Below are 26,151 nucleotides of genomic sequence, written 5' to 3'. Positions count from 1 at the left end.
TCCATCCATTTTCTACCGCTTGTCCCTTTTGGGGTCGCGGGGGTTGCTGGAGCCTATCTCAGCTGCATGCCGAATGCCCAAATGCAGCAAATATAGATATGTTGTGGATAATTGAATATCAAGTAAGATGACAGATGGCAATATAAAGCACATACAGCATCCATCACAGTAAGGTTCAAAGGCATTATTAATATGCAAGTGGTTTACTAAAATAACAATTTGAATCTGTTTGTTTTTACAGACATCTTTATGAACTATCTTGGCCCAACATACGAGCAGACAACAGCTTTTGCAGACTCAGGCTTTTTTGAAAGTTCATTTGTCCCTCCTATACACACTTCTCAGCTGCTCATTGACACCCAATCTACTCAGGTAATATCTATCTATCTATCTATCTAGTATGTAATCACAGTCCTAGTATGTTCTATCTACTGTATATGTACTAGTATGTTATATCTTAGTCTGTACTAGCAGTACTAATCTTTACTCGCACTACTTGTATGTGATGTTGTCTCTGTCCAGGCTTCATCATGTTCTCCTCAAAGCGAGACGAGCAGATTTAGTCAGGACGTCAACAAATTCCACTCATCCAGCATGTCTTCATATGGGACATATGGAGAGCCTTCACACGCTGATCCTTTGGTTTCGGAGCAGACTACCAATGTTGATCATGTGGTCTCCACAACAATCCCTTTTTTCTGCCCACTTCCCTGCCACAAGATGGGCTATCATCCAGCGGCCACCAGCGTGACCCCGACTGTCATTACTCACACCGCCTCCACCATGGAGATCACTCAGCATGCTCACAGCTACCCTCCTCCGGGGCACACATACCCGCACCTTCCGTGCCAGTCTATCAGCTACACGCCCGTCATGTCAGGTCCGGCCCATGCAGTCCAGCCGCCTGCTGTTGCAACCAGCTGCTTTTCAGCGTCTGAACAAATGGCGACCACGGAAATGAGCTGGAAGCACAAGCAAAAGAGAGCAGGACTGAGGACAGTTGGTCATCCTGGAGGTCTTTCTTACCACCCGCTGGCAACCACTAGCTGCCTGGCTAAGCTGCTGTCCACAGGTGCCCTTCAGCTCGTGTTTGTTCGCCAGTACACCACATGACTAAACTGTTGATTTGTGCTTACAGGGAAATCGCCTGTGGGTTTACAAAGCAGGCATGTGGCAGTCAAAGGTCAGAGGTCATCATCTCCCAGTTCTTTGGTAAGTAGTAACGCAATCAGTAATTTATTCAGAATTGGATCCTTTGTTCAGTATGAGTTCAGTTTGACTTGAAATTATTTGCATTCAGTTTATAGCAGACCTGGGCAAACGGCCCGTGAGCCGTATGTTAAAGGGGAACTGCACTTTTTTGGAATTTTGCCTATCGTTCACAATCATTATGAGAGACAAGAACACATGTCTTAAAAAAAAAAAAAAAGATTTTAAAGATGATAAAAAAAGGCTTGAAAAATGCGGCTAATGGGAGAACCGTTGTAGCCTTAAATGCCCCCTAAAACAACTGCAAAACCCTCCAGCAATGTTTTATATACCGTTTATATACACTGCAAGTCTATATATAATGTAGTAACAGACACGTTCATAACAGTATGTAATATGTACAATATTTACTGTATTTGGGTGTACCCCGTCTTCCGCCCAATTGTAGCTGAGATAGGCTCCAGCGCCCCCCGCTACCCCAAAGGGAATAAGCGGTAGGAAATGGATGGATGGATGATCATTTTAATTATTACCGGGTCTGATTTATTCCGCGCATTGAGTTCTGTTTCCATAGTGAAGTGAAGTGAATTATATTTATATAGCGCTTTTCTCTAGTGACTCAAGGCGCTTTTACATAGTGAAACCCAATATCTAAGTTACATTTAAACCAGTGTGGGTGGCACTGGGATCAGGCAAAGTGTCTTGCCAAGGACACAACGGCAGTGACTAGGATGGCGGAAGCGGGGATCGAACCTGGAACCCTCAAGTTGCTGGCACGGCCACTCTACCAACCGAGCTATACAGCGCACGTCTGACTTCTGGCAACATTTGTGTTCCTATTTCCGGAATCAAACACAAGTGTGTTTTCCAATCATGGCAGACTTGGTAACAGACAACAAAGACGACTATTTTTGGAAAAATGAGGATTCACAACCTTATATTTTTTAAGCCAAATATATACTACTGCTGCTCCTTCTTCCTGGTGTGGGACGCAGGCATCCAGTCACTAAACACAAAGCGTCGTTAATCGGCTTATCTATGAGATGAATGTAAGCACTACAACACCAAGCAGGTGTGCAGTACTCAGCGGCAGAGTGGACCAAGGCAAGGGTGGCTGTACGAAGTATAACACCGCCAGCACCCCAGCTAGATCCAGCCAGTCGTCTCAAAAGCGCGTGTTGTTAGCTTTTTGCGTAGTGACTCCAGGTGTCGGCGAAACGTGAGTGCCTTGTCCAACTTAATGCCGAGATATGTTGGTTCGGCAGAAAAGGGTGTCCGCCCTGAGATCGGTAAGTCGTGAGGCCGAGTCATACCAAAGACTATAAAAATGGGACCCATTACCTCCCTGCTTGACACTCAGCATCAAGGGTTGGAATTGGGGGTTAGATCACCAAAATGATTCCCGGGCACGGCCACTGCTGCTGCTCACTGCTTCTCTCACCTCCCAGGGGGCGAACAAGGGGATGGGTCAAATGCAGAGGACAAATTTCACCACATTTGGTGTGTGCGTGACAATTATTGGTACTTTAACTTTAACTTAAAGACGTCCATCAACAGTCAACAGTGATATATATATATATATATATATATATATATAGTGAGTGTGAATGTTGTCTGTCTATCTGTGTTGGCCCTGCGATGAGGTGGCGACTTGTCCAGGGTGTATCCCGCCTTCCGCCCGATTGTAGCTGAGATAGGCTCCAGCGCCCCCCGCGACTCCAAAGGGAATAAACGGTAGAAAATGGATGGATGGATGTTAAAGGGGAACATTATCACCAGACCTATGTAAGCGTCAATATATACCTTGACGTTGCAGAAAAAAGACCATATATTTTTTTAACCGATTTCCGAACTCTAAATGGGTGAATTTTTGGCGAATCAAACGCCTTTCTAATATTCGCTCTCGGAGCGATGACGTCACAACGTGGCGTCACATCGGGAAGCAATCCGCCATTTTCTCAAACACAGAGTCAAATCAGCTCTGTTATTTTCCGTTTTTTCGACTGTTTTCCGTACCTTGGAGACATCATGCCTCGTCGGTGTGTTGTCGGAGGGTGTAACAACACGAACAGGGACGGATTCAAGTTGCACCAGTGGCCCAAAGATGCGAAAGTGGCAAGAAATTGGACGTTTGTTCCGCACACTTTACCGACGAAAGCTATGCTACGACAGAGATGGCCAGAATGTGTGGATATCCTGCGACACTCAAAGCAGATGCATTTCCAACGATTAAGTCAAAGAAATCTGCCGCCAGACCCCCATTGAATCTGCCGGAGTGTGTGAGCAATTCAGGGACAAAGGCCCTCGGTAGCACGGCAAGCAATGGCGGCAGTTTGTTCCCGCAGACGAGCGAGCTAAACCCCCTATCGACCCTAGCTTCCCTGGCCTGCTGACATCAACTCCAAAACTGGACAGATCAGCTTTCAGGAAAAGAGCGCGGATGAGGGTATGTCTACAGAATATATTAATTGAGGAAAATTGGGCTGTCTGCACTCTCAAAGTGCATGTTGTTGCCAAATGTATTTCATATGCTGTAAACCTAGTTCATAGTTCTTAGTTTCCTTTAATGCCAAACAAACACATACCAATCGTTGGTTAGAAGGCGATCGCCGAATTCGTCCTCGCGTTCTCCCGTGTCGCTGGCTGTCGTGTCGTTTTCGTCGGTTTCGCTTGCATACGGTTCAAACCGATTTGGCTCAATAGCTTCAGTTTCTTCTTCAATTTCGTTTTCGCTACCTGCCTCCACACTACAACCATCCTTTTCAATACATTCTTAATCTGTTGAATCGCTTAAGCCGCTGAAGTCCGAGTCTGAATCCGAGCTAATGTTGCTATAGCTTGTTGTTCTTTCCGCCATGTTTGTTTGTGTTGGCTTCACTATGTGACGTCACAGGAAAATGGACGGGTGTATATAACGATGGTTAAAATCAGGCACTTTGAAGCTTTTTTTAGGGATATTGCGTGATGGGTAAAATTTTGAAAAAATCTTTGAAAAATATAATAAGCCACTGGGAACTGATTTTTAATGGTTTTAACCATTCTGAAATTGTGATAATGTTCCCCTTTAAGTCTGCCTCAAGCCATGGCAGACTGGCTAAATAACTGGATCAAACCAGCTTCTTCCCTCAGGCTCCCTCCACTTTATCTCAACTACAGCATAGAAACCGTTGGCATGCTGAGTTGCCAGTGTTAAAACCTTCTGCATGGAGTCTTGGTGAAACACAGAGAAGATCCTCCAAAGGCTCTGCCCTGCTCACTGATGACGCTGCACACAGCAGCACAGCTCTTCTCATTCCCAAGACTGAGAACCTATCACCTGTCCAGGTGTACGGCACAGACAGGAGCAGTTTGCCAGGTACAGTATTATTACAGTTTAACTTTTTAGGGTCTTTGGTCATAATGTTAGAGTTAAAACAAAACTGGTTTGGACTCTCATCTAATTACATATTTTGTATTTAACAATATCAACATTTTAAACATGTACTTCTCATAAATATTATTATATTGGGATGTATTCAGTTTGAATATTCAAGATGTTTCCAAAATGCAATACACTGGAACCTTTTTAAATAACAAAATTGGTTATTGAATATGGTTCCTGAATCGAAATATTCTTACAGTAAAGTTTCCCATAAAAAACAATGTAGACATGAATAATTGGTTCTAGCCTCAACAAAAGTCCCTATTTTCTAAGAAAAAATGCACACTTTGAAGACTATATACTGCATATGTATGTATATACTGTGTGTGTGTGTATATATATATATATATATATATATATATATATATATATATATATATATATATATATATATATATATGTATATATACATACATTTTGAAGACTATATACTGCATATGTATGTATATATATATATATATATATATATATTTGTATACATATATATCTCAAACCAACATGTAAGCTCATCAATCTCTTATTTGTTCAAACAACACAACAGCCAGCTTGCTGCCAATGCCTACACACACACACACACACACACACACACACACACACACACACACACACACACACACACACACACACACACACACACACACACACACACACACACACACACACACACACACAAAAGGCAAGTCCCTTTGCCTTTGGTGATCTCCAAAAACGTTACCAACCATGTTGCTAGGATAAAAAGCAAACCAAGGAAAATCCTTTATGCCTTGTGTTCCTGTATCGGTGAATAATTGTGGTATTTTTTTTAATAGTCTGGGAGTTTTGGAGTTGTTACAGGCAATCCTTTATTAGCTTATGTCCTGGTTGTGCCTTCTCCTCAGCTGTATTATACGTCATCACAGTTAAAAACTTGCTGCGGTAGAAACCCCCTTTCGCCGATAAAATCTAGAAGTGCTTGATAGAGCGTGAGCCTTTTTGCAAATGACAGCCTCGGAAATGTTGTTACCTGCTAGCTGCTTCTCATTTACCCACACGAGCAAAAGCTTTCCGACCTGGTCTTACTCTTTCTCTCTGTCCTTGCAAAGATATTTAACCCCTTTGGTTAAGTCAGCAACCATAGAAACGTCCTTTTTTTTAATGGTTGCAATTGTGGACTTGTTTCTTCCATATTTGCAAGCAACCCGTGCATCGCCATGTCGTCCTTGCAAAAATGTAAACAGGATGTGATTTAGGGGACCCGCCTCTTCAAAAGTTTTGTGCCCGTATATACAGGAAGGGTTATCATCAAAATGGTAGCCCCCATAAGGCTTCCAGTGGTACACAAAATTAATGAATGAATGAAGCGTTCGTAAGTCGAGACATTGTTTTCACACAGAGGCATATTTAGCTTGATTTAAAAAAGGTTTGTAGACTGAAAAGGTCGCAACTAGAGGCGTTCGTAAATCGAAGTTCCACTGTATAACTTTTGCATTTTAATTTCACCTTTTCTAAACATTGAAATGTATTCGTCCAACTGTTGAATGTTTCACTACAACTTGATGTTCTCTATCAAGAAAGTGAACAAGTGTATGACCAATGAATAATCATTAAATGTTAGAATAATTATTTAAACATAATCATCATTACACCAAAGATGAACAATGGATCAATACAACTTCTCAAAGCCTTGAAACAGCAAGTTCTCAGAGGGAAGTGGCCACTGAAGTAAGATCAGCAGAGATACATACACGCTAGAAGAGTCACTAAAACACATACAACTGCAGTAGCATTGTAAGTAATTTCTACAATATGTGATTGTTTATTTTCTTTTTGTAGGGTATTCGGGGCAAACATCATCCCCCATTCCTTTAGACAATGTCTCTCATCCAGAATGTCAACAGTCAGGCTTCCCTGGGTATGGAAAGCTAGACTCAAGTAAGGTAAAGACCAATTTTATTATCTTATCCTTTTTGCGCTGTGTGGAAGAAATATGCAATGTTTTAAATTCCATCCTTTCACTAAAAATTCAATAAATAGTACCCAAAATACTTTCAACGTAAAACAGATTACTGTTTTAGAGGTTTTCAATATAATAAATACCTTGAAGAATTCCAAAGCTAAGGACAAACACATCGTAACTTATCCTTTTTGCACTGGAAGAAATAGGCAAATGTTTTCACTTCCATATTTTCATTAAAAATTCAATAAGTCGTACCAAAAAGACTTTCAACATAAAACAAATAACTGTATCAAAGGTTTTCAATATAATAAATACCTTGAAGAATTCCAAAGCTGAGGACAAATACAATCTTGATGCTGGATTCCATGAAAGTATAAGAATTCGGAAGTATTGGTATGTCCAATCATTAAATTAATCAATTTTTCAATTAAACATAAGACTGTCCGAGGGGACTAAAAGAAATACACCTAGTGTATAAGTCAGAGGTGACAGAAATGATACAAATAATTACAGGCCAATTATTATACTCCCAGTGTTGTCAAAAATATTTGAAAAATGGGTTGCAAAACAACTAATCGAACATCTCAATGATGGCCAAACCCCTTTACTTCCCATTAAATTTGAATTTTGTGCAAATCATTCAACTGAATCAGCAATAAGAATATATTTTTTTAAATGTTACATGTAAATCTGATTAAAAAAATAAATATGTAGGTACAGTTTTTATTTTATTTGAGGAAACCAATTGGTTCTGTGTAAAATAATGTAATTTTATCAAAATTATTATTATTATTATTAAAACCTACTACTCAGTGACCCATTACCTCCCTGCTTGGCACTTAGCATCAAGGGTTGGAATTGGGGGTTAAATCACCAAAAATGATCACTGCTCCCCTCACCTCCCAGGGAGTGAACATCAAATGCAGAGGACAAATTTCACCACACCAAGTGTGTGTGTGACAATCATTGGTATTTTAACTTAACTTAAATCATACTCTCAAGATTGTCCTGTAAGGGTACCACAATGACACATTTTGGGCCCCATTTTACTGTATATTCCTTGTATATTAACAATCTTCGTGATATTTTTAAAAGTGTAGACGTACAGTTATACACAGGTTATGCAGTAATATTTACAAGTTCTAAAACTAATGAAGAGGCTGCTTAGATACCGTACTCTCATCAGCCCTTACACTTGTTCAAGTCTGTCTAACGACGTCCTGCCTTCTAAACACAAAGAAAACTGTTTGTATGTTTTTCTAAAAAACAAACAAAAAAAAAACACATTACTCAGTTGGAAGTAAACAACAAAAAGTGGTAAAGGAACTTAAATACCGAGGAGTAACATTAAATTGGACTCAGTCCTTTCTTTCAGAAAACATATCACAATGGTGTCCAAGACGAATAAATATAACACACATAATTTTAATCAAATAAGAATGTCTTTAACTGATAAAGCTGCCATGATGTTTCTGCCTTGCATGATATTTCCTTACATAAATGATTGTATAACTAGCTGGTAAAACAAATCTGAAACCAATAGAATTACTCTACAAAAAAGCTTTGACAATTTTGGACAATAAATCTTTTACTTACCATCTCTGTAATATCCTTTACAAATACAATCTACTAAGCTTTGATCATAAAAAATAAAGAAAAAAACGCCTGTCGCCCGAGTGCAGCTGGGATAGGCTCCAGCACTGCAGCGACCCCGAGAGGGACAAGCGGTAGAAAATGGATGGATGTCTTCATGTATACATGTCTTCATGGATTAGTTCCGCCCCCACTAAATGATGACATTAAACTACCACAGAGAATCTTCCAGCTTTGAAATATTCAATTAAGGGCCTGTTTCAAAAGTAACCAGATTTGTGATCACACAAATTAATAAACAAAATGATAAAAGGTAATTTAATCAAGCACTTAAACATCATTTACACATCTGTATTTTTTACATCCTGACATTTTATTTTGGCTATGTGCATTATTACATCATGCCATTTTTTTTCGGACTGTGTGTAAAGCAATACATATACACTTCTCTTTTTTATTGTATTTTTATTTCATTTTAATTTTTTGAGTTTTTTTTAACTTATGAATGTTAATGAATCTGTGGTGATCGTGACCTTTCTCAGTTTTTTTTAATTTGATGTTAATGTTATTTAATTTCATGTATACACCAACCTGCCTGGGGATTTCAGGTGGAAATTAGTTTTTCTAAAACCTGACATATTTTCATATTACATATGTTTATTAATATGTGCTGTTCCTATAAGAATAAATCCAAATAAATTATATATGTCAAGAAAATGGGTGGATAAATATTATTATACTGACTAGTTACTTTCCCAAAAAAGAAATTACTTCATCATAAATAATAATAATGAATTTAATTTAAATACCACCTTTTCCAGAGACCCAAAGCACTTGGCACTATTCATTCAGTCCACATTCACACAAACAATGTTTTATTTGTGATTAGCCTTAATTAATTATGAATTAACTATAGACGGTTTGACAGCCCTAATGATGATATAATGTAATAGTAAGTAGCTTGTGGGGTTAAGAGACGTTAAATGAGATTAGATTTAAACACACTGTCAGACATAATAAACAGTGTGTGTCAGTAAAGATGTTATTCCCAAAGCAAGTACTTTTAGTACATTAAGTAATACGGTATACAGAGTTTATGATTCAGTAGATGTGTTTGAGCATAACGTTTGTGTGACGTGCATGTTGTGTATTGTGCAGCAAACTAAAAGCAGGAGGATAACTCACATCTCGGCTGAGCAGAAGAGGCGTTTCAATATCAAACTGGGATTTGACACTCTACATAACCTTGTGACAACACTCAGCTCTCAGCCAAGCATAAAGGTGCTGAGAAAGGACACACAGACGGAAAAAAAAACTGTGTGCTATATTGTTTGAATGCAGCATCTTGTCTGTGGTTCAGATCAGCAAAGCCACCACGCTGCAGAAGACTGCAAAGCACATCAGCAAAATGCAGCAGGAGAGATCTCTGTTGCAGGAGGAGTTGCGGCGACTTCAAGATGAGCTCCAACATCTGAACTCTGCCATTAAGTAAGACTTAGCTTGGTTGGACTTCTGCATGTGCTTTTGGAGTATAAGTGTGGGTATGTGCTAGTCCATCAACATTGGTATGTGCTAGTCCATCAACATCGTCACCGTGACGATCCCTGGCCATGTCAGGCGGACAACAGCAGCAGGTGGACGCTGCACCGTAAGAAGCTCTCCTGTATTTTATTAACACATTGAGTAATCAAACAAGAGTCAAAGTAGTTTGTATCCTTTGTGGTATGCTGGCATGTTTAAATTTAAAAGATATATAAAATATATAAATATACCTGTATACTCTAATCTCGACAAGGCCCGCTAGCGCAAGCGAGCTGATCATCAATACCACTGACAGAGAGCGAGCAGAAAAGAGACTTTGCGAAACTGCCATGCTGCCGTGAGATAAACAATGGTGACATTTACCGCCATCCGCAGGACACAGTAGAGCAGTGTTTCTTAACAATAGGCTCGCAAGCTCCCCCTAGAGGGCCGCCAAAAGATATCTGTTTCTCAACTGTTTTCCGTATGGGCCGCAGCAACTCAGTTGTAACACAGTTTTCCACCACGTGCGGCAGTAATAACAATATCAAACAGACAGATAAAGTCTCCAGCTAAAGTCATAGAGAAGTTTCTTAAGCGCAAAAATTATAACAAAATGCTGAAACTGCATTTTTTTTTTGCACTTAAATATTATTGACAGTTCAGTGAAGAACCATATTCATTATTCATTTGGCTTATTTATTTTAGCGCAACATAATTGTCAGCGCTCGTGCCTCACAGCGAGAAGGTCCTGGATTTGATTCTTGTGCTTGAGGTCTTTATGTGTAGAGTTTGCCCTTCTCCAATACAATTAATATCAAGAGTAAGATAATTAATTCAGTGTTAAAACCTGAGTGGGCTCTGGGCCTCTCAAGGTTAAGAAAGTTCTTGGATTGAAGACCTATTAAAGTGTATTGTTATTGTATGCGAGTGAAAATGACCATTTGTCTTTACTTACCCAACATTTCAATAAAATAAAAAAATAAAACAATACAAAGCGATGCTATATCACTAGCTGCTCACATATGCAAAACAAGCTGATGAACTTTAAAGTCTTACACTGTATGTCACAGTATCTCAACTCTTGACTGTGTTTTTTCTAACAGTTCATGCCAGCAACAGCTACCAGCCACTGGCGTGCCCATTACACGCCAGCACTTTGACCACATGAGGAAAAAGTTCAGAGAGTACGTCCAGACACAAACTCTGCAAAACTGGAAGTTCTGGATTGTATCCTAACTGTGGTAATAATACATTAGGTTAGACACAGTATACATACTTTTTAAGAAGACGCAGTTATAAGAACTGTGTATATACTCAGCTGTACTCAGCAGTGTTTCAATGTATGACATCATTGGTTATGTGTGCTGAAATTAATGGTTTGATAAGAAAACATTATCAAACATTTAGTCTGACATTACATTTAGTCTCATTTGCTAAAGTTTTGCATGTATTAGAACAGGTGCAAATTTGATAGCACGCAAAGATATTCTACTAAATCCGGATTGTGTCTGTTAAATAATCATCCATCCATCCCATCCATTTTCTACCGCTTATTCCCTTCGGCCACCTAATCAGAATAGTTAAAATCCATTCAGTGTTTATCTTCATGTATATGCAGAATATACTGTATGCTAATTATTACTACACACTGAAGATGCAAATTCACTAATGTGGCAATCATTTAGTGCTTGCAATGTAATTTAACAAACCTGAAACTGTTTTGCTCAAAGACCTTTATGAAAAGTACAAATCAAAGACCTAGATTTCCCTCGCCCGGACGCGGGTTACCGGGGCTCCCCTCTGGAGCCAGGCCCAGAAGTGGGGCAGGATGGCGAGCGCATGGTGGCCCCATGGGGCCCAGCCCAAAGAGGCAACGTGGGTCCCCCCTCCAATGGGCTCACCACTCATGGGAGGGGTCAGAGAGGTCGGGTGCAGTGTGAGCTGGGCGACTGCCGAAGGCAGGGCACTTGGCGGTCCGATCCTTGGCTACATAAGCTATCTCTTGGGACGTGGAACGTCACCTCGCGGGGAGGGAAGGAGCCTAAGCTGGTGCGCGAGGTGGAGAAGTTCCGGCTAGATATAGTTGGACTCACTTCGACGCACAAAAAGGGCTCTGGAACCTGTTCTCTCAAGAGGGGCTGGACTCTCTTCCACTCTGGCGTTGCAAGCAATGAGAGGGGACGGGCTGGGGTGGCAAGTCTTGTTGCCCCCCTGGCTCAAAGCCTGCACGTTTGACTTTAACCCAGTAGACGAGAGGGTAGCTTCCCTCCGCCTTCGGGTTGGGGGACGGGTCCTGACTATTGTTTGTGCTTACGCACCAAACAGCAGCTCAGAGTACCCACTCTGTAGAGTGCTCCCTCGGGTGATTCCCTTGTTCTGCTGGGGGACTTCAACACTCATGTTGGCAACGACAAAACCTGGAGAGGCGTGATTGGGAAAAATGGCCGCCCGTATCTGAACCCAAGTGGTGCTTTGTTATTGGACTTTTGTGCTCGTCACGGATTGTTCATAACAAACACAATGTTCAAACGTAAGGGTGTCCATATGTGCACTTGGCACCAGGACACCCTTGGCCGCAGTTCCATGATTGACTTTGTAGTTGTGTCATCGGATTTGCGGCCTCATGTTTTGGACACTCGGGTGAAGAGAGGGGCAGAGCTTTCTATCGATCACCACCTGGTGGTGAGCTGGGTCCGATGATGGGGGAGGATGCCGGACAGACCTGGCAGGCCCAAACGCATTGTGAGTGTCTGCTGGTAGAGTCTCCTATCAGAGAGAGTTTCAATTCCCACCTCTGGAAGAACTTTGAACATGTCACGAGGGAGGTGCTGGACATTGAGTATGAGTGGACCATGTTCCGTGCCTCTATTGTCGAGGCGGCTGATTGGAGTTGTGGCCGCAAGGTGGTTGGTGCCTGTCGTGGAGGTAATCCTAGAACCCGCTGGTGGACACCAGCAGTGAGGGATGCCATCAAGCTAAAGAAAGAGTCCTATCAGGTCCTTTTGGCTCATGGGACTCCAGAGGCAGCGGACAGGTACCGACAGGCCAAGCAAAGTGCAGCTTCAGCGGTCGCAGAGGCAAAAAATCGGACTTGGGAGGAGTTTGGGGAAGCCATAGAAAACGACTTCCGGACGGCTTCGAAGCGATTCTTGACCATCATCCGCCACCTCAGGGGGGGGAAGCAGTGCACTGTCAACACAGTGTATGGTGAGGATGGTGTGCTGCTGACCTCTACTGCGGCTGTTGTGGATCGGTGGAGGGAATACTTTGAAGACCTTCTCAATCCCATCAACACGTTTTCCTATGAGGAAGCAATGCCTGGGGAATCTGTGGTGGGCTCTCCTATTTCTGGGGCTGAGGTTGCCGAGGTAGTTAAAAAGCTCCTCGGTGGCAAGGCTCTGGATGCTGTGGGGCTGTCTTGGTTGACAAGACTCTGCAACACCGCATGGACATCGGGGGCGGTACCTCTGGATTGGCAGACCGGGGTGGTGGTTCCTCTCTTTAAGAAGGGGAACCGGATAGTCGAACCTCGGATCCAGGAGGAACAGTGTGGTTTTGGTCCTGGTCGTGGAACGGTAGACCAGCTCTATACTCTCGGCTGGGTCCTGAGGGTGCATGGGAGTTTACCCAACCAGTCTACATGTGCTTTGTGGACTTGGAGAAGGCATTCGACCGTGTCCCCCGGGAAGTTCTGTGGGGAGTGCTTAGAGAGATGGGGTCGGACTGTCTGATTGTGGCGGTCCGCTCCCTGTATGATCAGTGTCAGACCTTGGTCCGCATTGCCGGCAGTAAGTCGGACCCGTTTCCAGTGAGGGTTGGACTCCGCCAAGGCTGCCCTTTGTCACCGATTCTGTTCATAACTTTTATGGACAGAATTTCTAGGCCCAGTCAGGGCGTTGAGGGGATCCGGTTTGGTGGCTGCAGGATTAAGTCTCTGCTTTTTGCAGATGATGTGGTCCTGATGGCTTCAACTGGCCAGGATCTTCAGCTCTCACTGGATCGGTTCGCAGCTGAGTGTGAAGTGACTGGGATGAGAATCAGCACCTCCAAGACCGAGTCCATGGTTCTCGCCCGGGAAAGGGTGGAGTGCCATCTCCAGGTTGGGGAGGAGATATTGCCCCAAGTGGAGGAGTCCAAGTACCTAGGAGTCTTGTTCACGAGTGAGGGAAGAGTGGATCGTGAGATCGACAGGCGGATCGGTGCGGCGTCTTCAGTAATGCGGACGCTGTATCGATCCGTTGTGGTGAAGAAGGAGCTGAGCTGGAAGGCAAAGCTCTCAATTTACCGGTCGATCTACGTTCCCATCCTCACCTATGGTCATGAGCTTTGGGTTAAGACCGAAAGGACAAGATCACAGGTACAAGCAGCCGAAATGAGTTTCCTCCGCCGGGTGGCGCGTCTCCCTTAGAGATAAGCTCTGTCATCCGGGAGGAACTCAGAGTAAAGCCGCTGCTCCTCCACATTGAGAGGAGCCAGATGAGGTGGTTTGGGCATCTGCTCAGGATGCTACCCGAACGCCTCTCTAGGGAGGTGTTTAGGGCACGTCCGACCGGCAGGAGGCCACGGGGAAGACCCAGCACACGTTGGGAAGACTATGTCTCCCGGCTGGCCTGGGAACGCCTCGGGATCCCCCGGGAGGAGCTGGACGAAGTGGCTGGGTAGAGGGAAGTCTGGGCTTGTCTGCTTAGGCTGCTGCCCCAGCGACCCGACCTCGGATAAGCAGAAGAAAATGGATGGACGGATGGATGAAACTGTTTTGCGTTCACATCTAGCACGTTATGAATGAACGTGCAAACCGGCACAGTTACACACAAATGGTGGGAAGTCTTGCAACCATACTTGCCAACCCTCTCGACTTTCCCGCGAGAGTCCCGAATTTCAGTGCCCATCCCGAATATCTCCCGGAAAGCAGAAGAAAACACATCATGTCAGCAGCTGCGCGCGTTTTTTCCAAGGTACAAAATAGTGTGCGCTACGGCTGTCCGATTATATGATCGTAATCGTTGATCGCGATTAATTTGAGTTTGATCATAGTGATCAGCTGTTATCATTTTTACCCTGATCAAACATGCCGGAAATTATAGAAAATAATGTTAGAAGATACCGCAGTAGTAAACAGTAGGGAAGCAACAGTGCTTGGTATGATCCTGCACGGAACAATATGCCTTTATTGACCTTGACCCTTTTTGTGTGTCTGTGAATTTTTTTGTGTTTGTGTACATTAGCGTGTGTTTTTGTGAAAGTGTCTGTATGTGCGCGACCTCCCATTCCACCGTTGCAAAAGTCAAACTCGTCACAACGTAATGAATGTCCAATTAGTGATGTGCCTCTTCCCCCTTGCACAGCTGGAAGTGCAGCCCAGAAGAATAAAATAAAGAAATATGCCTGACACTAGCATAGAAGTATAGAAGTGGAAACACAACATTTTGAAGGAACAGATACTTCAGTCTCACTGACTGCTTGAGTTCACGTTGTGGTGCACAGTAATCCAGCCCTGATAGCGGACTCGCAGGCACTCGCATGTCTTTGTGACTGAACTATACTGTATTGGTTCCGACTGGGAGAATAAACACACTTACTAAGTTAATAAAAAAAAGGCATTTTAGATCTAAATATTTCTGAATCAGACGTTTTGTTTATGTGTCTGCAGAGATTCAACTCCTCTAAAATAACACGCACTAAAAAACTCTGACACTTTTTGGTGAAATTATTTTTGTGTTTGTGGATAAAAAACATTTTGTTTCTGAAATAATCATGTAACATGTTTTATGTGTTGGCACACATTATTTTACTGTACCTCAAATTCAAAGTGCACTTCAAAGCACTTCTATTAAATATAAGCTACAGAATTTGAATAAAAAAATAAATGTAATTGTTAACTTGAAAAAAAAAAAAGTATTGTATTCACTACACCAAAGATACTCTGTAATGACAAGCAAACAAAACAAAATAACTAGAAAGGAAGAAAACTTGTTTTTTTCCCCCCCACAAAACATACCAAAAAAGGCCCTAAAACCAGGTATGGACCGTAACATGGATTATATCTACCGCATCTCTAGAAGCATAATTATAGACATGAACATTATGACAGATGTCAGCTGTTAGCCTATATGACCTCTGTCAAACATGGCTGAAATGTATGTTATAAGATACTGCAGTCATAAACAATAGGGATGCAACGCTACTTGCTGTAACCCTGCACAGGACAATCAGCCATTTAATAAAACATAAAAAAAGTTTTATTAATCGAGATTGGATGATATGAAAAAATTAATCGTGATTTTTTTTTTTTGCCCTACCACACAACCTTAGCGTGCACTCACAAAAAGTGTGGTTGAATAAATACATGCTGCCATTTAATACTTTTATAAAACTAGCATCTCTAAAACGTGCTTCAAACTATTTACTTAAATACGTTTTTGAAAACAATTGTACCTGTCAGAGTAGTTTCAATGTAACTTACTTTTTACTTTTACTTGGGTATTTTTGCGAAGAACAAATTCCGTTACTCCGTTATATTGATTTTCATTCCAACCGTTAAATTTATTTATACAATCACTCATAATCTATTGAGTAGGGCTTGCAAACCGTATTCATTTGTCAGCGAGCCTTTTTCCGGAAGGCACTGTCACATGACTCTGTTTCGCCAATCCAATGTAAGCTTTAGTGATGTTTGACCCCATTCCACCAATCAAACAGTCTTGCTAGGAATAACAAGCCAGTGATATGATAAAATAGAAACCTACTTGTTTAACAAGTGTCAGAATGCTCCCAAATTAATTAATTACGTGACATGACACCAGTACATCCCGACTGTTTGAGACAACTGGTAAGCAGAAACCTCCTAAAACAGTTGACCAAAAGTGCCTTCTTTTTGAATGTGTCTAATGATCCGAATGACCACAAGTGTCATGTAAAACCACATTAAAACATAACAACACCAAATAGCAGTGGAAATGTTTACTTATCTGTTATATCCGAAGCTTGAAAGTTACTAGCACTAGCTTATTAGCATGTAGCATTGTCTTCTGTAGTGCATTTACATTTCCACATCTCTCCCTAGTGTACGAGAGGCACACTGCGTATGGCCAACAGTCACATTAGAGATAAGAGCATGGGAACTACAACTTCACATGTCGGTGTGAAAATAGAAACCACTAAATTATTTGACAAATCAGACTTTAAATTAGTGCATTAAAACATACTGACTGTAAAAAGCTACGTGACATCAGACAAAGCACACAAATCTTCAATGATTACTTTCAAACAAGTAAAAGAACCATTTATATCATGTGCGGTAATCTTTGTCTGTGGAAATGTTAACATTTCAGCCTACAAGAATTCCACTTCCGACTAGAAAAAACTTTCTGCAATAAATTGAATATGAATTTTATGTTTCAACAGGCACGCTCAAATTGACTACAATTATTGTTCAAGAACCATTAAAAAATAGCTACTAAATAAATCAGAAATTACTCACAGGTTACTCAATATTTGAGTAGTTTTCTCACAGAATACTTACTTACTTTTACTGAAGTAATTATTTTGAAGACTTTATTTTTACTTGAGTCATATTATTATAAAGTAACAGTGCTCTTACTTGAGCACAATTTTAGGGTACTCTACTCAACTCTACCACGTACATGTTCAATATTGAAGTGCAACTTTGTTTGTCAATACTTTAAGCAGCCATTTTGTTTATTGTTTTGCTTGTGTACATTGGAGGGCCCCCAACCCCTCAACGTATTTTATTCATGTTGGTCGTGATTTTAATTTGAGTGAACAATTTTGCTAACAAAGAATATTTTAGTGTTAATTGTTTTATTTAACTTGGAGATTTAAAAGTTTACATTTCAATTACAAGATTAAAACATACGAGCAATACAAGTTTATTGCGTTTGAAAGGATACACATGCATTATTTATATGTATTAACATTACATCAGTGGTTAATTTGGTTAATAATGGCAATAATATTGTTTATCGGCAATAATTTGTAGGTCAATATATCGTTAAGCAAAATTAGTTATATAGGCCTATTTCAGACATAACGAGTAAGAAGAGGAAATACGTGTGCAAGTTTAACATTTTTTGGAAAAAAGAATTTCAATTCATCCAGGACAGCTCGAAGGGGATTGGGTATGCTGCCTGCAAATGTTGTAGTTCTGACTTCTCCATTGAACACGGTGGCTGAACGGATATAATCACACAACGGTTAGAAAACCACAAGGCTCACCGCTTTTGAATATCTCCCTAATTCTGAGATCTCAAAGTTGTCAAGTATGCTTGCAACACTCATTTTCCTGCGTCGAGATCATTCCAGCACTTTCACAGTTAGTACCAGCATCTTCCAGAACGCACCGCTGGCATGCTAAAAGGTATGTTCTTCCTGTAGATCACACTGCAGGAGTGTTTTCCAAATTGTCCATAAAAAGTGGTGTGCTGCATGTTTCAAAACATGACAAAACATTACATGTAGGAGTGTCTGCATGGTGGTGACGGCAGTTATTTCACACACAATCCTCATTTATATATCTTGATCTGCACCATTTTTGTGCTTGTAATCAAATGAACACACAATCTCAGTAGATCACCAGCAAAACGCCCACTTATAGGATTGTATACTTTTTACACACTATTTAGTACTTATTTGGAATCTTAGTTGATCAGAGCCATCCCAGCGTTGCTGCATTTTATAAAGTACAAAAAATAGTCAAATAGTCATTGCACCTACAATCTACTTTTTATTAGGCCAGCTATTGATACATTTATTAAAGCAACTTTACTTGTTTCTTTGCCATCATGATATATTAAAGTAACATTGCGGTAATGTGAATTAGTGTTGATACAAATAATGTTAGTGTATGCATGTATAATGAAACACTTTATGCAAGTAGTATTAGTGTTGACCTTTATACATTTATATTTTTTACAACTAGTATTAGTGTGTACATATATAAATGTACAGTTTATACAAGTAGTGTTAGTGCATACATGTATAAATGTACAGTTTATACATGTAATATGAGTGTATAAATGTACAGTTTATACAAGTACTATTATTGTGTACACATATAACTGTATTAATATACTATAAAGATTAATTATATTTAAATGAATACACATCAACCCTGTGATTAATGTGATCAGAAATTCAAATTGTTTAACAGCACTATGTATAATATCAATAAAACAAAGTTGCATATTTAATACATATTGTGACTAGACAGTGATGTTTCCTATCAGAACAAATATGTTCCATGTGAGAATGCAAATCAATAAGTTGATGCAGCACAAATGAAAATGATGTCCTTAACTTGGCGTCAGTTCAGCGTCATCATGGAGCCGCTGTTTGAGTCCTACAATGGAATGGTGTCCACTGCCAGTGTGGAATTACTGTGTCAGTCCACTTTGTCCTGGCTGGACCAACACTGTTCACTGCCTTCCCTCAGACCCAGTAAGTATGATATAATACTACTACTAGGGTTGTCCCGATACCAATATTTTGGTACCGGTATCAAAATGTATTTCGATATTTTTTTATACTTTTCTATATATTTTTTAAATAGAGGGGAGCACATTTTACTTAAAAATATCTTACAATACATTATGGTTCCTATTGCACTCAAAGAACAATTTTAGAAGATTAAAACAAAAATAAAAGGCATTAAACACATTGGGCTTTTCGTTTTGCACTCGAACAATTTACAATTTTATATTTTACATACAGTCTGCCATAATCTAGCATTAGGTTGGAATAGAATTAAAATCTTTACTGACATTGTATCAAATGCTTCATGATTTATGGTTGTCAGTCTTGGTCTGTGCTTTAAGACAAATACAATCATTAGTAAATCTATACTATGGCTAAAAGTACACACATAAGACATGTAGCAGGTAAAACACACATTTAAGCAATGTGTTACAAAATTCAGTAATTTCACTTGCAATTATCTGGCATCGAACTAAGCAGCTGTGTGCTGATCTATGTATCTGTATGTGCACAACATATTACATTTAAACTCGTTTTGCAGGTCTGGATTATTTTTATTTAAATGTTTATCTAAGTTTGAAGCACAGGTGGTCTTGCCACCTTTGGCGAGGCATGTTTTAAAGCACTGCTTGCACGTGGCGCTTTAAAGCAGAACTGGGCAAATTAAGGCCTGGGGGCGCATGTGGCCCGTTAAGATTTTCAATCTGGCCCGCAGGACATTCCAAAATATTTTTTTTAGATCTTTAAGATCGAAACTGTAGCTGCCGTTATGTGATGTTTTCAAATGTCCTTAAGTCTTGAACTATACAAAGTATTTAAATGGTTGGAATTGGCGCTGTTGCATGATATACTAGTTACTATGGTCATCTAATTAGTTGCTATGGTCATCTAAGTCACAGCAGCTCAGACGAGGCACCAAGCAGTGTGGGTGGGGAGCGTTTCCACAGAGTGTTTCCAATGCGGCCAGCCTGAAATGCGGGTGTCAGGGACAGACGCGGAAGAAGATTTTTACAGCAAAGTTCTAAAGCTTAATGATGTATCAGATATATCAGATTGTATGTGGGTTTTTTTACCCTTCGCATTCATATTTCGCTGTGTTTGTAGCATTTTTGTTGCGTTTCGCTTGATTGTAAAATGTCGATCGAGACGGTCACATGTTGTCAATATTCAGTGTTTTATCGGGAATAGTTAATATTGTAAACCCCACATTCTTTATTTCAATGTACATTCTGGGTAAAATACATTTTTAAAGTATATTTTACATTCAGTGAAATAAACGTAAAATTCCATTCCATTTTTTAAGGCGGTCTGTCATAATGTTTTTAGCATTCAATCAGACATTATTGTGAGGTTTTGTATTAGTGTGCCTAAAAAAGATATACCAGCCCCCAGACACATTTTTTCTCTAAATTTGGCCCCCCCGAGTCAAAATAATTGCCCAGGCCTGCTTCAAAGCGTCACATTGATCGATAGTTTTGAAGCCCAAATACCTTCATATTGCGCTTCATGCCGCCTCTTTATTAACCAGTGGAATTGCCTTTATGTTGCATCATGACCAAAATAACTTACTTCACCAATTATTATTTATTTATTTATTTTTATTGTGATTACTTATGGAGTATATTGTGAATAAATTGAGAACAGGGAGTGAACACAAGCCTTAGCAACTGTTATGTAAAAGAAAAGGGGTAGGATTAAATAAGCTCTGCTTCTTCCTACTCCTTTTTGAACATGTTTAAAAGAGAAACTGGAAATTGTGATGTATCATGTTGTATGCTTGCATGTTCGAAATAAACTCAAACTCAACTCAACTCAACAACTTGGCACAACATCCCATAGTTTAGTTAAAAATGTAGCTCTCAGTCCAATGTAAGCATGGTACCGACCAGTGACGTGCAGTCACTAGAGGCAGGTGAGGCGGGGCCTCACCTGCCATCATGGAAAGAAAAAAAATGTAAAAAGAAAAAAAAAAAATTAAATTGTTATATGTATCCAGTGATTATACTATAAAGTTATTTTCCATTTAACTTCACCAGTTTTAGATTATTTTTATTCAAAACCGCTGAATTTTCACATTTGCCGTTCAAATACTGAGAAGAGACGATGCGGTGAACAGCAGCCAGTTGACGCACGTCACTCAGTGCCTCAACATGGATTCCGTACTCTGCTAACTGCTGGCCTGCTGTGCAGTGAGACCGTATTGCTATATGAATTATATTATACATTTCCATAGTTTAGTTAGCTGAGGTATATAATGTACAGTGTATTTTGTCAACAACTGTATGTGTGTAACATATTTCTTGTGCTGAGCGATCATAAAACGGCTGCAAAAGACGCACTGGCTGAGGCTCCAGTAATCCCGCCTCCTGCACCCCCGCCGTAGAATTGTTATATCAACTAAAGCCCACACTTAAACTTTCCACGTGCAAGATTGAATCTATTTAAAAAAGTAATTTCATAAGAAGCCAAAAAGTGCAAAAACAATAATGTTCGTGTTGGAGGAGTTGTGAATGACTGCAGGGCCACAACATTAGTCTGCAGGTGTACCTAATTCACAACTCCTCCAACACGAACATTATTGTTTTTGCACTTTTTGGCTTCTTATTAAATAACTTTTGTAACCTATTTTCATGGGCTTTACTCTTTGTGATGTTAAGTTCCTGTTATGCGCTGTTAAACAGTATATGCCTTGAGCTCTTATATTGAAGGCGCTAAGAGCGGAAGTGATGACACGGAGTGGAGCGGAGGTTTTTGAAAGAAGGTAAATAAAGTGATCCTCGTGTAAACTGGAGCCTCCGTGTTTGTTATTTTGTAGTTTCAAACAGTATATGCGACATTTATAAACCCTCGGTTACACTTTTTTAAATAGATTCAATCTTGCACGTGGAAAGTTTAAGTGAGGGCTTTAGTTGCGGCGCATGGACTTAATTTATAAGTAAAGGTAAGACCATAATAACGTTTTTTTTATTAAATGTGCTTTTTTGTGTGCTACAGTTTGTATGTGTAAAGTTAAAGTTAAGTTAAAGTACCAATGATTGTCACACACACACTAGGTGTATTGAAATTTGTCGTCTGCATTTGACCCATCCCCTTGTTCACCCCCTGGGAGGTGAGGGGAGCAGTGGGCAGCAGCGGCGCCGCGCCCAAGAATCATTTTTGGTGATTTAACCCCCAATTCCAACCCTTGATGCTGAGTGCCAAGCAGGGAAGAATGCTGGTATGATTTTTTAAACATAACCCGTTAACTGCTGCCAATAAAATGGTGAATAAGATACTCTTTAGGGTTCATATGTTTGTAAATCTGACTGTGATGAAGTCAGTGCCTCACCAGCCATCAACCTCACCGCACGTCACTGGTACCGACACAATTTCTTCAGTAACTTCGGTTCTTCTAGCTCTGAATATCCAGTAGCTTACAGTAGACAACAAAAGGCTAGTTCGCCTTCTACTGGGTAATATATAATATTATAATAACACGTTTACAACATAAATGATAACAATTGTATTTAGTATACCACACTTTATTTGCCAGTTTTCCTCTCATAACGGTTTCTTCTTGTGCACTCTGTGTGGGTGTGCGCGCTAACGCAATAAACATGCTCCTCGGTTCAGCAACGTCACGGCAGATGCGGATGAGGAAAAATACTGGTATTTTTCAAAGGCTGTAGGCCGCAGTGCTTTTGGTACCGGTATACCGTACAACCCTAAATACAACATATAATACAACCATCATTGACTGAAAATGTTTTCATATCTTTGACAATGTGGTCAACATTTACATTTCTTGTACACATAATTATCATCTACAAATGATAACTGCAGTGGTCCTGAGTTCACTCCGTCTCCTGAGTACGTCCACGTCCATCCTGACCGACCCATCCCTCCTACCACAGCAGGCCACACTTGCTGTCACCCAGGGTGCACCTGGTGGTGCCCTGGATGACTCCATGCAGCCTCTTTTAGACAACACACGCAACATGTGACTGAAAGACAATCTGTCATTACTGCTAAGTTTCACTGGAGGAATTTATGTTTTTTTAATTAAATACAAAACATTTCAAGTTAAACTTATATTTTCAGCAGGTAGAATGTTTACTATTTACTGTGTTTGTCCTTTGAGTGTTTCTCCAATTGTTCATAAAATTTCATGTTAACCACAAGGTACAATTTTTTGGGAAGTGCAACCGATAGGAAAAATACTAATAGTAACAATATCTTGCTTTAAAGGTTTAAAATGACTGAGAATTTAATGAATGAGAATAAGATATATTGGACTAGTCTAGCCTGGATTTGAGGCAATTGTCAGCCCTAAGATGGTCAATTATGAACCCCTAATTAAGCAATAACTCAAAGCTAAGATGTGAATGATTTGTTCAGATATTGTTTCTTAACCTCTATTGTTGGGCCACAAGCGCCCCTTTGAGGGCCACCGAAAATATTTGTCTGTCAGTTCTAGTATGCTTTTCCACCACCTGTGGCAATAATGTGTCACTTGTAATACACTTTTCCACCAGTTGTGGCAGTAATGTGTCAGTTGTAATAGAGCCGTATAGCCACACACACTGGGAGTCAAATGTATTGTACATGCAAATTCACATATACTCACATACATAGGTACCTACGCTCCAACATACATACACAAATACAGTACATATCTACAATACTCAAAGTCTGTACATCCACACGCACACTCATTGTACAAACATGCACATACACATACTGTACATATACACTCACTGTACAAACATACATATACACATACTGTACATATACATTCACTGTACAAACATACACATACACATACTGTACCTATACATTCACTGTACAGACATGCATATACACATACTGTACATATACATTCACTGTACAAACACATATACACATTCTGTACATATACAAGTACATATGTATAAATACACTCATACACATAATCACGTTTCATCAAACATTTATTAACGTTGTTGCCCTAGGGTAAACTGGGTAACACATGGCACACTGACAAAGCTTAACCTACTGTTACTATAACAACCTACAAGGTTAATATAGGTTGCTTCTCTTTCTTCCCCTCCATTTTTCTGCATTCTTTCGTATCTCTAGTTATCATTACGTATATGTATTGTTGCATTTGAACAACTGTATTGTTGATAATAAAGGTAAATTATTGGTATTGTTCATTATCAATAGCGCTATTTCTATTGGTATCTGTATTGCTCCATTTGTAGTGTAATAATGCTCATTGTCATTTCTGTATTATTTTTTATTTTCGCTAACTGCTTATTTGCTATCACTTTTACCATCATATTTGTACATGTCGTATTTGCTGATGTTGCTCTATTGTTGTTGTTGTTATTGTTGTGTTTGCTGTTGTTTTTTTTGTCTCTCTGTCTTATCCCCCTCTTGTCCCCACAATTTCCTCCTCTGTCTTTCTTTTTTTCTCTTTCTATCCCCTACTGCTCCGGCCCGGCAGACAATCTTTGAATTTCAGTAAAATTTAAACATTGCTATTCAGTAACAGTAGAAGAGAAATTCAAACACAAATAGACAGAGTAGACATAGAAACAGCAAAATAAACCAAATTTGGGGTGTAATAGATGATCAAATGAACTGGATGTTTCATAAAAATATACAACATAAAGTGGCAAGAAATATGTCAATAATGAATAATGCAAAATATGCTCTGGACTAAAAATCGCACCATATTCTCTTCTGCTCGCCAGTGTTACCATATCTGAGTTATTGTGCAAAAATATGGGAAAAACTCAGAATTTGTCTGTGATTGTTTGTCCAAAGCTAATTTTGTTAGCAAAATACGGGTAATAAGTTATTTCGTAGGAGGTTATTTGTATTACTTTACGTACACTGCAGGAATGTAGCAGCAGAGTGTGTCAAATATGGCTGCAACATTTTACTTTGACGAAATAAAAGCATGTTTTGGATGGATGGATGGAAAACTAAAAAAACAACAGCAATTGCATGCTTCCGGGCACACCCACACATGTCCTTGGTAGCAAACATGGTGCCTGTTTTTTAGCTCGCCAAACTCTCTTCATACAAAACACTTTTCCACCACTTTTTTTTTGTGGCAGTAATTTGTCACTTGTAATTCACCTTTCTGTAACATGTGGCAGTTATGTGTCACTTGTAATACACCTTTTCACCACTTGTGGCAGTTATGTGTCACTTGTAATACACTTTTTTTTACCACTTGTGGCAGTAATGTGTATAAAGAGTCGTGTATAAAGAGAATATGGCCAACTAAACAACAAGTGCCATGACTGCTATCAAAGACGTGTGCGGCTGTGCCCAGATGCATGCAATTCCTGTCCTTTTGACCTTAGTTTGTCCGACAAAATAAACCAAAATAATTTGTCTATGTATAGTTTTAAACATACTCCAGGTCAATAACTTACAATTAAACATGCTCTTATTTTGTGAAAGTATCATTTTGCAGCCTAGTAAAGAGGAATATCGCAAACACAGCATTAGCTCAAAGTTAGTAGCAGTCATGGCGCCCTGTGGTCACATGACTGCCTTTGGACCAATCATTGAGGAAATCGCCTGAAACCCAGTTGGCCATACTTTCTTTATACACGACTCTGACTTATTGTCATACTTTTCCACCACTTGTTGCAGTAATGTGTCAGTTGACTGAGTGACACATGAAAAGAAGAAGGAGAAGCGCTTTCTTTAAGGACACACATGAGTAATTGTATTAATTATGTAATACTTAATAATTATATGTGATGCTTGATGTGTCCATAAATACACACTCCTGATAGTTAATTATTGTACGTATATGTATTGTTCATCAGCTTTTATGAGTCATTTTTTTGCTGTATTTTTGACTATTAATTAGTGTTTATTCTTGTAATCAGCCATGTTGGCATGTTGTATGCACAGCTTTATCTGTTCAATAAATAATAATCTTTGTGATTAACACATGGTTTCATATCATTTGACAATGTTTACACCTACA

At 39.8% G+C, this 26,151-nt stretch overlaps 1 protein-coding gene across 2 annotated transcripts in view; it reads left to right on the top strand.

Annotated features, from left to right (window-relative positions):
* Window positions 1-26,151, top strand: part of mlxipl (MLX interacting protein like) — a 68,771-nt gene that overhangs the window by 38,069 nt on the left and 4,551 nt on the right. The window contains exons 9-18 of one of the 2 annotated variants that reach the window (XM_061963130.1): window positions 242-372; window positions 523-1,072; window positions 1,139-1,212; window positions 4,366-4,564; window positions 6,443-6,546; window positions 9,318-9,440; window positions 9,520-9,647; window positions 10,787-10,910; window positions 19,010-19,139; window positions 22,998-26,061. In XM_061963130.1, coding sequence (XP_061819114.1) covers window positions 242-372; window positions 523-1,072; window positions 1,139-1,212; window positions 4,366-4,564; window positions 6,443-6,546; window positions 9,318-9,440; window positions 9,520-9,647; window positions 10,787-10,910; window positions 19,010-19,139; window positions 22,998-23,158 — 1,724 coding nt within the window. In that variant the 3' untranslated portion in view covers window positions 23,159-26,061. Of the gene's footprint in view, window positions 1-241; window positions 373-522; window positions 1,073-1,138; window positions 1,213-4,365; window positions 4,565-6,442; window positions 6,547-9,317; window positions 9,441-9,519; window positions 9,648-10,786; window positions 10,911-19,009; window positions 19,140-22,997; window positions 26,062-26,151 lie in introns of those variants that run through there. The other variant, XM_061963131.1, reaches the window with a different exon arrangement.

The sequence above is a fragment of the Nerophis lumbriciformis genome, linkage group LG09 (assembly GCF_033978685.3).
Source record: "Nerophis lumbriciformis linkage group LG09, RoL_Nlum_v2.1, whole genome shotgun sequence".
NCBI classification, from domain to species: Eukaryota; Metazoa; Chordata; class Actinopteri; order Syngnathiformes; family Syngnathidae; genus Nerophis; species Nerophis lumbriciformis.
This window is presented reverse-complemented; position numbering and strand designations above follow the sequence as displayed.